Here is a 15,979-nt window from a genome sequence, read left to right on the forward strand (position 1 = left end):
CCCGGGTCTTCTGGAAGAGCAGGAGGTGTTGTTAGCTGCTGAACCATCATCTCTCTATATCACGATGATTTTATTTTAAACTCCTTGCCACTGATTGGACTACTTAAAAGTATAACAATACCTTCTTAGTAGTTTGACAGTTTGTATCCTAGCTGTGCTAAATAGAAAAGTATAATTGAAACCACTAAAGACCAAAGTTTCACCAGAAAATAAACATCTTAATTTATTCATAAATCTACTAGAGTTCTGTGAACTGGGAGGAAGCTTGCTCATAGAGTCGTGTAGGTATACCAACGTAACAAACACTTTTCTAGAGACAGAAAAAAAACTAAACCAAAAAGGGAAGGATTAGCTAAAAAAAAAAAAAGTTTTATTTTATTTTTATATGTACTTTCTGCACTGTATGGTTCCGTCTCAATGCTCTGGCAAATGAGACAGCTTCTTTCCTGGCCAGAAGTAGGTTGACTGAAAAGCGTACTGAATTACTCCAGCAAATGAGCGACAGAAACTCCGGGAGCCGTGCTGCATATTTCTTGTTCTGAAAACATAATGGCTATTTGGAATTAAAGATGACCACAAGTTCCTGGGGAATTTTCCTCTCTAAATGCACGCTGGCCCCTGTCTGCTCCAATGGGAGGCCACAAGGGAAGCACCGCTGTTCCAGGCCTGGGTCCAGGTTGAATGGCAACCAGCAGCTTCTACTGTGGTCTCCTGGAACTAAGCCTGATTTCAAGTTCACAATCCCATCCTTCGATTCACTGTTACTCACACACAATATATTCACAGAACTTGGCCCTGGGGTTCCTATTGTTTTCTTACTGTGTCTGCGTTTGTCTTGAAATTAGTTAGCCTATACTTTACAGCAATTTCTTTCTTTTTTGTCAGGAGTCTCATTTAAAATCCAGTACTGCCATAGTGCAAGTTATATTTAATATGCAATAAATGTTAACCCTGTCCTGAACCCAATAGGTGTTTGTATTGTTCTCAGAAGGTTGTTCAAGGCATGGCGCCTATGGATTCTAAGTGATAAACCACAGCAATGTTTATCAAATACCTATTATCACAGCAGGAGCTGAACTCCAGGCCAACCTCTGTTCCAGTGAAAAGTAATGCCATAGCCTACCAGAAACTGGAAAGTTTAGCAGCTTGGTGAGGCTAGAGTTGGTTTACCATCATCAAGCCAAGACTAACAAGTCACAATCAACAGACAAGGAACTAACAAGCTGGGGATCCTTCTGGATGGCCAGAGGCTAGAAGACTGGAACCTGTGGACGCTGACAACCTCAAAGTCTACTGTTGCAACCCCGGGAAACTGCAGATGGCCAGCACAGAACTGTAGACAGAAGTGACCAGCAGACATACAACAGGAAGTCAGCAGAGGTGTGAAATCCTGCTGCATAACGAACCCCACTGAGCTCTGCACTCACACCAGTGGGAGCTGTGCAGCAGGGAAAAAGATGTATACATACCAGAATTGTAAAGAGAAGCCTTTCCACCCGCTATCTGTCTACCATTTTAAAATGTCCTAGCAAAGGAGCTTTAAGGAGGCCACCAAGACAGGGAAGGGTGGACTTAGCATTGTGAGGTAATGTATTAAGTGGCATCTCATAAATTCCAATCATTTGGAATCCCTCTCACAGGTCCCATATGTCCCCATTTTGGCATACTTTTGACCATATTGTCTCTATATAAGTTTGTCCACCTGATCACCACTACCCTCAGGCACACTGTCAGCTTTGTCCTCCAGAGGATTGGCGACACAGGCTATTACGTCATAACCAAGAGTCAAATCCTAAGTGGTGATTGGATCCAATCCATAGGACATAGTCCATAGTCTTATGTTTCATCATAATTACAATAAGGCTTATGAAATATATAACTATTTTGAAATTCAAAAATGCACATGAATTTCAACAAACAAAATCTTACCCAAATAATTCAAAATGCAAAAATTACTTACTTTTACTACCTAAAAAAAATCTTTAAAATTGAGTTTTCTCAAAGTCTTGTGTAAATGACTAGTTATCCAGATACTGACAAAAACCCAGAACTAGCTCAGAGCTGGAAATGCCAAAGACTTTCTAAAAATGCTAATGCCTACAGGTTCAGATGTCCATGAAACAATGACATTAAACTTAAAATCATGCACAAGGAAAATATGAATATTGTATTAGCAGAAGTCTGTGACACTGGTGCTAAGGTCATGGCTCAGTGACAGAACACTTGAAGAGCAGGCAACAGGCCTATGTTCAATCTCCAACAGTGTAAAAATAAAACACAAGATGAGTAAACACGAGGACCAAGAGATAAATATTAATGTAGCTCAGGAGAATGTAACTTTGCAGGGTATGGGCCCCACAAAGTGCTTCAGAGCTGGGTAATTTTTATAACATGGCTGAGTTCATAAACGGGCTAGCTTTAACTTCTGTAGAGAACCTTATATTAGAAATAACACAGACTTTTCAGTGTACGAGGATGCATACCAACAAACCAAACCCCTGCCAAAACCACTTAAAAGCAAAGCTTTTCCTTCTAGGTCTTTTGGCACCAGCTAGTCCTTTGTGATTCACCCAAGAAGCTTGTATTACAAACACAAACAACACTGGCATCAAACATCTCAGAAAATGACTACCTTATATGAGACACGGGTATTTTTAAGTATATGCATTTTAAAACATGGCAAGAAAATAATTTAACCTTGGAAATATAGGAAAGTAAGGGTTGCTTGTGCGCATGTTAGTGGCTTAGAGAACAGTCTGCCCTCTATGCTTGAAGTGGAATCGCAAGCCACATGGGGAAGAGAAGCACCATAAGCACATGTGCTAAATCAGGGAGATTAGATCTTAAAAGGCTGGGAAGCTAGGGAAGGAAGAGAACAAAAGGGTCGGTGGGAATATTGCAGGGGGAAACCCTGAGTCTACCAGGTCAGGCTCACCAGTCACTGAAGAGGAGCTAAGGGGATTCACAGGAAAGTCTAAAAACAGTAGGGCTGCATCTGCCCACTGCTTCTGTGGGTCCCCAGCCCAATGACTGCTACTAACACTCAATAAGCAGGAAGTAAACATGCTCTTCCATGAACCCCAATGGCAAGAACAGCCTGAAAGGCCCAAGGACCTTTAAAGTCTGTTGATCAGCCTGGCTGACAGGAAAAGTCCTTGGAGAGAGCCGTGTCTGCCGCATGTCTGCCTTCTTAGCACGGTTCCATGGCGCTACTGATCAACCCAAACCAAACATAATCCCCAGATGGTCAAACTGACGCAGAACCATCTACCACAGAGGAAGAGCGGACAATGCAGGGACACATACAAGAGCTCCCTCATCAGCCTAAGGACAGGGAGGAAGGTTTGAAAAGCCCATGATTTGGTTTTAAAACCTACATTCTTTCGATAAAATAGACCGTCCATCTTGCCCTACTTGTTGTATCAAGCTACAACTTTCTAAAACAAAAAAAGCCAAAAATTCAAAGAATGGAAGTTCTGAGGCCAGCCTGCATAAGAAAAGGGTTTTACACAGGCCATGAAGCTCCAATACAGTGACGTACACACAGTATGACTGAGGTTTAAAAGGACTGAGTGAGGTCCACAGGAGCAAAGAGAGCCAAGCCTAAGTGACCTCACCATGGATACCACTAGACTTTCAGCTATTAACACCAGTCAGTGAGTTTTCCTTCTGACCACTAGACAACGGATGCTCTTGTCTGCATGCACTTTGTGATGTAAGTATGGTGCAACCATCCTAGACTGCTTTGTCCCTGATCAGTCTGCCACCCTCTGTCAGATGATAGCCTGGAAACTAGAAACTGTCACTTCTCACCATGCAAAACCAAAAGTATGAGTCTCAGTTATGGTTAGTTCTTCAGTGTCCGCCAGTGTCAGTTCTCCTTATCATTTCTGGCCCCTCCTGACTGTCCACCCTACTCTGAGGGGCAGAATCTCATAGCGAAAGATTGGGAAGAGGTGCCACTGTGGCTTAAAGTTCATTTTTATCATTTAAAAGAAGGCAGCACTGCTTGCCAAATTCATACACAAAGAAATCAGGATTGTGAAAAGAAAAGCAAATGCCAAGAGACCAGCGCCCCTCCTTACAGGAGAACATACAGCAATAGTTTCTGCCTCTCTCCCACTGCCATACACGGCTTTAACTTCCTCACATGAGAAGAAGGTGGTATCTCAAATAGTCTTCCAAATCAAAAACTTTCCATGAGATTCTTTTTTTTTCTGGTACACAAACTCGGAGCCAACCACGGGAAGAAAGAGGCATGTTTTTGTTAGCCCCTCCCTAGGCTCTGAGTGTATGGCCTCTGTGTGTTCACTCCTTTGATTTTCTTCTGTTATTTTTACAGACATTCAAAATCCAACCACATCCAAGCCATAGTCTTTAATCTGTTTAACCTAACGCAAGAAATATTTTCATGTCTTGTTAACTCGAAGTCTCTAAAGAAGTGTGAGCAAGGATGAAAGTCTAAAGGTTTGGTGGTGGTGTTTTCTAAGCATTTTACAGTAAGTACTATTCTCTATTCCTCAGTACGAAAGGACAAAAGCACATCTTTAGGTCATGTCATATTTTATGATAAAAGACAAATTTTTAATTTTTTAAATCATACAGTGGTATACATTCAACTATGACTAGGCTCGATGTTCAACAAAATTACACTAAGATCCTAGCCAAAGTAGAGGAAAACATGGCACGTCAACTCAAGCATAGGCTAACACTAAGTATTCACTATTTGCCATGTATGAATTCAATACACCAATGGCAAACAAGCATGTAGCAATAAAGATTGTCCATGACATGTAATAGAAAATAGTAACCTGAGAAATCCCTAAGGGAATATATAATATAGGAAGCAACGCCCCTTTTAGTAGAAGTTCTGAGTAAATGACTTGGATGTTCAAAACTAAGAATTAAAATGTAAGAACTGCAATTTAATTCTTTATAATTCCACTGCAAGTGGAATAAATATGCAAACATTAGGAATTTATCAGATACATAACTGGTTGAAATATAATGAAAGCCAGTGCCTGGGATGCCAGTAACACAGCATGCCTGTCCTCTGAGTTTCTAGGTCCCTCCCAGCCCTGTATACCAACAGGACAGCATGTGAGCTCCAGATCCTATATCTGCAGATGCACTGTCTGTGTTCCTCTCTGTCAATACTATGGCAAAGTGTCATGGCGTCTGCCAAGGCTTATGGCTTTCCTCATTTCCGACGTGGCTTAGTGACAGGACAAAGGTTTGATAGGTCAGAGTTTGACCTTCTGTGAGACTGAAGCTAAGACAGAGGCAGATGAGTCCTGTCACTTTGGACAGTTGACTCAAAGAGGCATGCAAAGCTTCTGCTCAGCCTATCTGGGAGATGAGAAGGCGAGCTCTGTGTACTCCTGAGGCGCTGGGCAGATTAGTAATATATCTTCTTGTATCAGCATTTAAGGTTTGCCTGAGGCTTACATTCCTGGGGAGCATCTGCCAAGAAGACATTTTTGAAAGTAATTAAGAAAATTAAAATGAAGTGGCTTCACTGAAATCAACAAATGATGAACCCCAAAGTACTCAGTATAGGTATAAAACAGATATTAAACCACACAAAGGAGACACAAATTACTGAGTGGATGATTAATGAATGATGTCAAAAAGTTAAGAGGAGAAAAAAAGTAGAATCCCTGAATTACAGAATATTTTAAATGATCTCCAAATGCATGGAAAGCAAAGGTAAGAAAGTAATAACCATGAGGATAAAATATACCAGCACACATGACACAGAACTAAATCAGAGGAACATGAGAATAAAATACACCAGCACACATGACACAGAATTAACTCAGAGGAACATGAGAATAAAATATACCACCACACATGACACAGAATTAAACCAGAGGAAGAAATAATTTATGGATTTTAGACTAATGACCAAGAATTTCTCAGATAAGGACTTTTGTGCTTAAAGCCCCAGCAAAGGCCACAGAATCTTGATCTACATTCTGGAATTTTCTCATAAGAGGATTAGAAAAATAACAGCAATAAGTTAGCATACCTGTTGCAATAACTGTTAGACAAAAACAACATAGAAATAGAAAATGACAGAGTATTTAAAGTAGAGGACACCATAGCTTGGAGAGTGTTCACCTTCCAACACACTGCAGAGACTGAGTGCAGGCCACGCCAGGAAGCATCACAGGTGCAAGTCCTGTTTGCGTTCCCAGCCAAGGTGCACCGAGAGCTGCTGTGCACAGCTGGCAACTGATGCTTCTGCAGAATGAAATAATGGTTTGTAGAAGCATGAACATGGAAAGCCTCCTCTTTCTGATGCAGTGTTTCACCTTTTAATCCCTATCCATTTCACTTTCATTTCTCCTTATTTCCTCTCATTCATTTGCACATCATGTAAACACACACACACACACACACACACACATCTTTTCATCCCTTTCCAGATAGATAGATAGATAGGTAGATAGATAGATAGATAGATAGATAGATAGGTAGATAGATAGATAGATAGATAGATAGATAGATAGATAGATATAAATATAGATATAGGTATAGATGCGCTAAGAAACATGTCCTCTTTCTCCATAACTCTGTAGGTCCCTCACTAGGTTCATTCTTAGTCTCCGTTTTCTAATTGAAAAGATCAAAACCCTCAGCCACTACTCCAAGGCCCATACACACTCCGTACTGCCTTGTTCATGCTAGCTGAATGATCCAAGATGAAAGAAAATGGTAAAAGAGGTAAGACTATAAACAAGAAATAAACTACCAATAATCGCAATGCTCTGAAGAAAAAGCAAAACATCTTTCAGATAATCCCATCTTTTCAAGAGGTTTCCTACTAACTCAGCGGCTGAATCCAGATAGACTGACTACCTAAGACCCAAATGTCATTCATTTTAGCCCATGTGAGTCATGGGTAGGATATGTGTTAGGAATAAAATCCCTATTATATTCCTTATTTTCTCATCCTTTAGACACGGGGACATAGCAAAAGTCAGTGCAAGCTGAGGACATTGCACTAAAAATTTAGTAGGCGAAGTCTTGTAAAAAGATTTCCCTCTAAACCTCTACTTTAGAATAACATGCAAATACTACATAGATCCACATGAAAGCCTAGGATAGCACGTCAAAATTTTAATCAAATAATTCATCCCATAAAATGCTTCTGACATTGGTAAATCTTGCTATATCTTTTATGCGTGTGCATTCTTGAAATCTTAATTAACAAACCAACCATTCTAAATACGGTATTCTTGGAAATGTTGTGCAAGAAGTGAGGTAGAGTTTCCTCACAGTGAAGCCTGGGATGTGATCTGTGACCACCACATCAGCTTTCTCAAACGACAGTCTTGTGAAATTGGAAAACGTTTCTATATAATACTCTATTGTTTGCTTTAAAACTGTAAGGATACAGTGACATATTTGAACAATTAGTAGAAATTTCAGGGTCCACTCTGGGTTTTAGTTCATGCTACTAACTACAAAATTCGTTCCTTTTCGTTGATTCTTGCTATTTTCTTTAGATACCTTTTCCTTTGGCAACTTCTTACTATATCATTAAAAATTCCCAAAGGGTAGTCTTGTTTTCCAGATGATCTTAAGAAAAAGAAACAAGAGAAAACCAATGAATATCTAATCTCACAGAAGATCCCAGGACAAACTAATTAAATATTTATATTATAAGTTTAAGTAACCCAAGTATCAAGCTTGTGGATTTTACTGACTTTTAAATTATCAGAATATCCAGACATGGTACTAACATTTCAGTATTCATGGATTCAACCAATCTTCCTACTTTGTGTGTCCAACTCCTGTATACTTTAGAAAACCAGATAGTTCATTATATACATTAGTATAGTGCTAAATATGCCTGTTACTGTAACAACTCTCATGAGTATTTATGCAACAATGATGCAAAACAATTTTAATGATTTTAAATGTCTGATAATGAACATGATACAATTTAACTGATATCAAGATTGATAGCTTGATTATAATTTTTCACTTTAATAAAATACTACAAATTACCAACCTCAAAAACAAATGTCTGCTTATAATTCTTATGATTTTCTGATAAATGTATTGAAAGTTTTATGAAGGACAGATGAGGGCTTGAGGATATTTTGGTGTTGTTGTTTGGTTTAGTTTCTGTGCTTTCTTTTGCTTTCTTTGCTGTGTTTGACAAATTGAACTAAAAGTCTCACACATCAGATATATGTTCTACCACTGGGCAATATTCCCATTCTGCTTATATACACACTTGCATTCAAACACAGAAATAAACAGATGATAGATAGATAGATAGATAGATAGATAGATAGATAGATAGATAGACTGACAGATAGATAGATAGAGATAGAGATAGACAGAGAGACACAGAGAGATTGAGTGACAGAAACAGAAACAGAGATAGAGACAGAGACAGAGACAGAGACAGAGAGACAGAGCTTGCCCGTATAACACAATTCATTCAACTGGTAGCACTATATCTGCATACACATGTATCTCTACACAAAATTCAATTCAACAATGTGTATTAAGAACCAAATGTGAACCTTAACATCTTCCAGCTACTAGAGGTAAAGCAGATAAGACAAAGTTCTTGCACTTGTGGAACTGAAATTCTATCATAATAGAAGAATTAGACGAGCAGACGTTAGGAGAAGGTGACATCTAAGAAAGGAAACAAAGAGGTGCATGACAAGGATTGCCCCATATGGACTTTGGAGGGGATGACATTTGCATAAAGACCTAAACCACAGAAAGAAGTATCTGAGGATCATGTATAGAAACACACACACACACACACACACACACACACACACACACACCTTGTATTCTCATGCTCACACATACACACACACACACACACTTTGTATTTTCATGGTTTCTCTCTCTCTCTCTCATACAAACACACACACACACCTTGCATTCTCATGCACACGCACACACACACACACACACACACCTTGTATTCTCAAGCTCACACACCCTTTCACAGCTATTCTTTGAACAGATATGAATATGATATTAATAAAATATTAGAAGGCCACTAAGAGTAAGACAGGTATCATAATGTGCCGTGATGACTACTTTTATATCAATCTGACACAGGCTATAGTCATTTTGGCAGAGGAAACCTCAGTTGAGAAAAGGCCTCACCAGACTGGCCTGTGGGTAAACCTGTGGTACATTTTCTTGGTTGATGATCAGTGCAGGTGAGCCCATCCCACAGGAGGTGGTACTACTCCTGGGTGGATGGTCCTGGATGGTATAAGAAAGCAAGCTGAACCAGCTAGTAATTAGCACTCCTCCATGGCCTCTACATCTATTCCTGCCCCCAGGTACCTGACCTGAATTCCTGTCCTGACTTCCCCTGGTGATGGACTACAGCCAGTAAAATGAAATAAACTTTGTCTGCTCCAGTGTTTTTGGTTTGTTTTGGTCTGGTTTGTTTGTTTTGTTTTTCTTTTGTTTTCTTTTGTCATGGTGTTTTATTACAGCAGTTGAAACCCTAACTAAGACATCTACCTTCATGGGGTTCACCGTCTATCTGCAATCAGATGGGTCACAGTTGAATTCCTAAGGCACTGAGGGAAGGAATTAAAAGCACAGAATGGCTTGGCCTAACTTGTCCACCTGGAACTGGAAGAAGATTTTTTTCGTATCTGAAAAGCAACATAAAATTGGAACTCAAATCCCAGGAGAAGGAAGCATATGTGAAGGAAGTAAAAGGAGCTAAAAAATGGTCAGAGCACAGAGGAGATAAGCAGGAAGCAGCAAGGGAACTAAGAACAGCAGACTATGCAGAGCAGAAGTGTGGCCACTGGACCCTCCAGAGTCACTCCCAATATCCAACAAAGTCACCAATAACACCAAGTGTACATGCCTCATTCCTCAACCTCCTACAGCCTTGACAACAAGGAGCACATCTCTACTCAGCTATTGGAAAATGGTGAGTTCCAGTGTGCATGTTTCACATGACTTGCACAAAGAGAAGTTCTAGCCTGAAGAAGAAAACATCAATGTAAGTCTATATCTCAAGGCCACATAAATGACTAACCTTTCAATAGCTTTGCAGATTTCTCAATGAAAAGTTTCCCTTGGCTTGCTATAAATACTCCTAAAACATATCTGTTACTTTTATAATCAGAAAAGGTAGGATAAATTCCTTGGTTCACTCTCTAAAATAAAGAAAGAGAAAGGAAGGAAGGAAGGAAGGAAGGAAGGAAGGAAGGAAGGAAGGAAGGAAGGAAGGAAGGAAAAAAGGAAAAGGGAAGGGAAGGGAAAGGAAGGGAAAAGGAGGAGAGAAAGAAAGAAAGAAAGAAAGAAAGAAAGAAAGAAAGAAAGAAAGAAAGAAAGAAAGAAAGAAGAAAAGAATGAAACAAAAGGCTAAATGTGGTGCTCACAACCCCTCCCTGTATAAAGACCTGCTCCCTAGAGCTAATACCCTTACTACAGGGGTCCATCCATCATTGCAACATTGTTTGCTAGTGAATCATTTCTGTCAGTGAGCTATTAGGTCATCTCTCTTGATCTAAAACTGCTTATACCTACCCACTTTTTCTCCTGCTTAAATATGCCAACGTTCCTCCCCAAATTGGTCCTCTATTCTCCCTGAAATTAGCTCAGTTCAGGTTTTCACATACAACACTACCCTCAATCTAGTGACTGATCTCAGCAATCTGCTAAGTTCCATGGTCACAATTTTCTATAATCCATCCATCCATCATGCTGAGAATTTCCTTCTCTGGGACTCTGGGATGTAACCTCTTGACTACATGCCTGATAGATGACATTCCTACCCTGGCTTGATAAGTAAGTGCTGGCATTTACAGATGTTAATGTAAGTTCTATACTGTACAGGCTTTGAGTAGTCTCTATCAAACTGTAGTCTAGTTGGCCATTATCCCAGTTCTAGACAATACCATCTTTCCTCTGGTGCTTAAAGAGCTGTCAGTGTTTAGGAAGCCAATCTGCTGTTTGCAGGATGCTTGTCTAACAAAGCTGTGGTTCTAAAACAAGTGGTACTGCTTCTGCTTAAAGTTAAGGAGCTCATTTGATTCTTTGATTGTTCCTCAACATAAGATGATCTGCCTGAGAGACTCTCCTGTCCTTGAAAAGCTTGGGGAGATGACTGAAGACTTGTAGACTTAACTCCAGGATGCTGGAGGAGAAGATTGTAAAAGCTGGAAGCTGAGAATCCATTGGAAATACCTTAGTTCTTCTACTTTGGAGTCTCTAGCCATGAATGGAAAGATTTCTATGCATGATCTTAAATGACTAACATTTACATGCACAGTTGGGTCAGGATCCGATCCCATATTTTGAAGCAATGAAGGAGGGAGATAGAAGTTGAAGAAAGAGGCTTCAATTTCATCCTATTATTAATTAACCCATCAGGCATTCCATGAGGAAGTAAAGATTCTGCTTTTTTAGCAAAAGCAATTTCGTCTTCATTACACTTTCTTAGCACTCAATCATATTGAATGACGTCCCCACTGACATAAGTCAAATTGAGTTGGATTTATAGTAAAAAGTCAGGTTTAATGGGGCAGCTCTCGGGTGGGTTCAGTGAAGTCCCAAGGCTAGGCTGGGGTAGGGGCTTCTTAAAGGGGAGGAGGGGATGGGGAGTTGTGACTTGATGGTGAGGTACTAGGGTTATATCTTGATTTGGTAAGTTTAGAGACCTGGATGTGAGTCTTAGGTCCCGTAGTCACACTGGAATTCAGGAACTATGAGCTTGTGGTGTCCATTGTTTGGCAAGCTTTTGCAAACATGAGCTCCTGGTCAGAAGAGAAGGATGGAGACCTTTTAGTCCAGGCTATCTTCCTTTCTCCCGAATCCTCCAGGCTAGCACATAAGTCTAGAAGTAATCTTATACTTGCAAGATTCTAATTCTTATCTCCCAAAACCTTCACTTCTACCTCAAAAAAAGATACCTACGTCCTAATCTCTCAGAACAAATCTTTGATCTAATGACTCTCATCTTTGATATGTAAGCTATAATCTACTGCGAGAATTATCCCAATTTTACCTTCAAATCCATTTGAAACACTAGCATTTCATACTACACTATCTAAATTATTCCAGTTGCCAAAAATGTGTTGCACGTCTTGAGCTTTTCAGTGCTATAATGATAAAATACCTCAGAGAAATGACTTAAGGGATGAAGCACAAATGTTGTCCATGATTTCAGAGGTTGCAGCCTAACATCAAAGAAAGAGCCACTTGTAGCATAATGGTCAGAAAGCAGAGAAAGGGATTCATGGTGACTCATGTTAATATCCCCAGCACAGAAATCCAAGGCCAGCTTGGTCTACATAGATAGTTTGAGGTCAGACTGGGCTATGTGAGCTTGTCTCAAAAGCCAGAAGTAAAATAAAAAAGAATAGAACCAGATTTATCTGCCAAAGGATTGCCACCAGTAGCCCACTTTGTCCAGTCTCCATTATAAAGGTCCTACCATAGCACCACCAGACTGGGACCAAGTAGTCCTTTATGAACCTGTGCTAGACAGTCCATATTCACTACAACATCATAGAAAGGTAGATATTAAAGTTAATAAGCACTTTCACAAACCTCAGGGATGTCCCAATGGCAGAAGGTAGCTCAGCATATCCAGCCTATAAAATGGGATATGTGAACTCAACTTGGAAAAATAATAACAGCAGAATGAGAATAATTAAAATATAATTCTCAAAGTAATGTCCCATGTTCCAAACTATTTTAAGGAAAAGAAAACTGGCTGAATATCTCATTAAAATAAAATTCTATATAATCTTTTTCCAAAACTAACTGGAGTCAAGTATTGAATGTATGAATGTGAATAACCATTACCACTAACCTAACTATATCTGGCATTTTTAGTATAAATGTATTTGTTACATTATCCTATAACCCTAACTGCTCATCTCTTTCAGCACACTTACCGATTACCCAACACCAATCAACTGTGTTTCACTGAGAAGTTTCTGATAGATCAATTTATGACACTCAATAATGACTTAATCTGTAAACAAATGGCAATAAAAGCTTATAAGTTCAGAAGGCGTCCAAATGAAAGAAAAAACATGCATATTATAGTATCAATTTGTGGGAGGGGATTTTTACAGTTAAATATGGAGTTTAAGTTAAATATGTAATTAAACTGTCTAGGTATTTGTGCCAGAACATTTACCATACTGGGTAAATTGTCAAGAAGACAAGTTTTTAAGGTAGACGTGGGCCAGTGTTTCGGAAGGCACTGCTATGGTCGGTTCACTGTGCTTGGACTGTCTGAATGCATGGCACTGTTTACCCTGAGTCCGCATTCCTCTGGAGACTGGAATTTCTGTAAGTGCTAGTCAGAGGACATGTATGTGATCAACCCCAACAAAGCCCTGGGCTCTGAGTCTCTAATGGACTTCCAAGCCTTATACCCGCATTCCTGTGCTTTCATCGCTCCAGGAAGTGTTTTCTGTGACCCATGAAGGAAGGGGAGAGCTCAAGCAGCTTCCAAAAGGATTCTGCAGAAGCCCTGCCTGAGAGTCTGTTCTGAGCCAATAGAAAACTCCTATTACTCCGATGTAATTCAGACTAACCTAGAGTACGACTACCTGCTGAGTCTCATGCATTTTTCTAGAAATTCAAATGTTGGAGAGTTTTAAACAGCATGACAGAACCAGCAGCTTTTTGAAAGCCCAGATCCTTACCTTCTGATACGCTTCATAGATCACATCAAAGTGAAAAGCCTGGGGCATTTCGCTTGCCCTATGCTTGGCACGGTCCAGTGAGTGGTCTAAGTGACCATCAGCAGACGGACTGACGACAGTGGACACCAGAGGTCGAATTGCTCCTGCTGCCTATAAGACAAGGAGGAAATGCATATTTACTTTACCTACAGAGCATTTGAAGGGAAAACTCTAAATTCAACATCTCACTTCTAAAAAAAAAAAAAGACTTCAGACTTTGAACAATCTCGCCCAAGAAAGCAGGTAAACAAAAGTGTTTGCTCAATCCACAATTCACATCTAAAATTTTAAAAATCAATTTCATAGAGTAGCAATCCCATGCCCTTCAAGATGGAGATACTGTTTATTATATATTCAACTGTCTTTCTATCGGGCAGGCTAAGTTGCCTCAGCGAGTAACCAGTGTGCTGACTATCAAGCCAGATGACCTGAGTCTGATCCCCAGGACCTGCATGGTAGAAGGAGGAAGCAAACCCCCACAGGTGGCCCTCTGACCTTTACTTGCCCACTGTGACATATGCACCCTCACACATCACACACACATAAATAAATGAAATAAAAATCCTTTCCATCCTAAGTCACTGAGGTCAAACTCTATAAAGGAATGCTATGGGACAACTGGGTTTTCCCTGAAGATGGGAGGGAAAGAAAGAGACTATTGTGAAACCATTGAAATGAGTTTCAAATTAATGCTCAGAAATGAGTGTGCTTTCAGAAAATTTAATTTACACATTGGATCATTAAAGAGACAAACTCCCTAGGATCCCCACTATGAGACTAAACAACCTGAATGACAATGAATTTATGTCTTGCTCTAATTCATTTTACAAACACTTCTTTTCAGATATAACGTCCGTGCAGCACTTCCTCAGGCCAGGCGTCCACTCGTTTCCATTTCTACAATGGAAGCCCTGTCTTATGAACAGCTGCAGCTAAACTGCATGTTAAGGAAGACTCCTTCAGGACTGACTGTCTGCCATTTACTTTCATCAGGATTTCCCTGGCATCGTACATGACTGCCCTTACCAGACAGCTACCTCAATGACGCAGTCTCAAAGGAAGTATCCAAAGCGGGCAGTCAACTAAACCTCTGTATCTTTACTCCAACATGACATTTCTTCCTCAGAATGTTACGTGAGCGTCTTGGCTTATGAGCAATAAGCCAAGAGCACAAGTGTACTCTGAAGAGACCATCAGCTGATCCAGATGACCCACAGGAGAGTTTACCGAAGCCAGGGAGTTGATTGAAAACAGGGCAAATGCATGAGTCAAGGAGACAGTTTATAACTGCTTCACTGTTTCCAGCCCATCAAGTCCAACATGGAGCCTAGACACAAATGCAAAAGCGATACAGCCAGAGGTGAAGGGATTCATACCTATGACCTACAATGGGTAAAATGGGAAAAAGATATGTACATCCTAATTTTTAAGATATTAAATTTCCATACAGCTACCAAAAGGCACTACTAGACTTCATGCCAGACAAGGAGTGTCACAGACTTTCCCCGGTGAAGCAGGCAGTGAAAAGTATAAAAAGATATTTCTAATGCAACCACTGAAAAAGTCTCTGAGAACTGCCCAAGGGGCCTTCAGGACACTAAAATCTTATTTGAGAAAATCTGAATCATGGTTGGGAATAAAAAGTGTATGTGGCACTTCAGCAGTGGCCTGTTTCTCCTCCATCCTTAACTCAGTGTAACAGCAGTTCCAAGATAGGCAGAGCTTAAAGGGGAGTGGGATGACAAAAACAATACAAACAAAAGTGCAGAGCCCTGGTTCCAGCTCATAGAGGAAAAACAGGGAGGCAATGGTCCCCTCGGCACCTTGTATAGACACTGAAACCATGCAAATGCGGCCCAGATGTTCTGCTCACAGGCAGAGCAAAGTTTCTAAGCTAGGAAATGACAGAAAGGCAGCTCAATCCTTCAAGGCTCTCTTTAAGTACCAGGGTAATGAAGTAGGTGTCACTCCAAAAAGGACTGAAAGCTATGCTCACCCACAGCTCCAGAGTAGCACAAAAATTTACAGAGGGAGAGAACGGGTCTAAGATTAAAGTTCTATTAAACTCCCCTTCAGAGAAAGAGAGAGGGAGAGACAGAGAGAAAGGGAGAGGGGAAGGGAGAGGGAAGGAGAGGGAGAGAGAGATTCAGAATAAGTACATTTTTAGAAAAGGGAGATTATAAGAATGAACAATTAAGAAGATACTGGATCTACCAAAAAAAAAAATTAGAAAGCTGTTTATGCAAAGCTTCTGT

At 40.1% G+C, this 15,979-nt stretch overlaps 1 protein-coding gene across 1 annotated transcript in view; it reads right to left on the reverse strand.

The window, feature by feature from the left end:
• Positions 1–15,979, reverse strand: part of Crppa (CDP-L-ribitol pyrophosphorylase A) — a 257,449-nt gene that overhangs the window by 209,731 nt on the left and 31,739 nt on the right. Inside the window, exon 3 of the mRNA XM_032907659.1 lies at positions 13,686–13,835. Coding sequence (XP_032763550.1) covers positions 13,686–13,835 — 150 coding nt within the window. The remainder of the gene's footprint in view (positions 1–13,685; positions 13,836–15,979) is intronic.

Source organism: Rattus rattus, chromosome 7, assembly GCF_011064425.1.
Source record: "Rattus rattus isolate New Zealand chromosome 7, Rrattus_CSIRO_v1, whole genome shotgun sequence".
In the NCBI taxonomy this organism is placed as follows: Eukaryota; Metazoa; Chordata; class Mammalia; order Rodentia; family Muridae; genus Rattus; species Rattus rattus.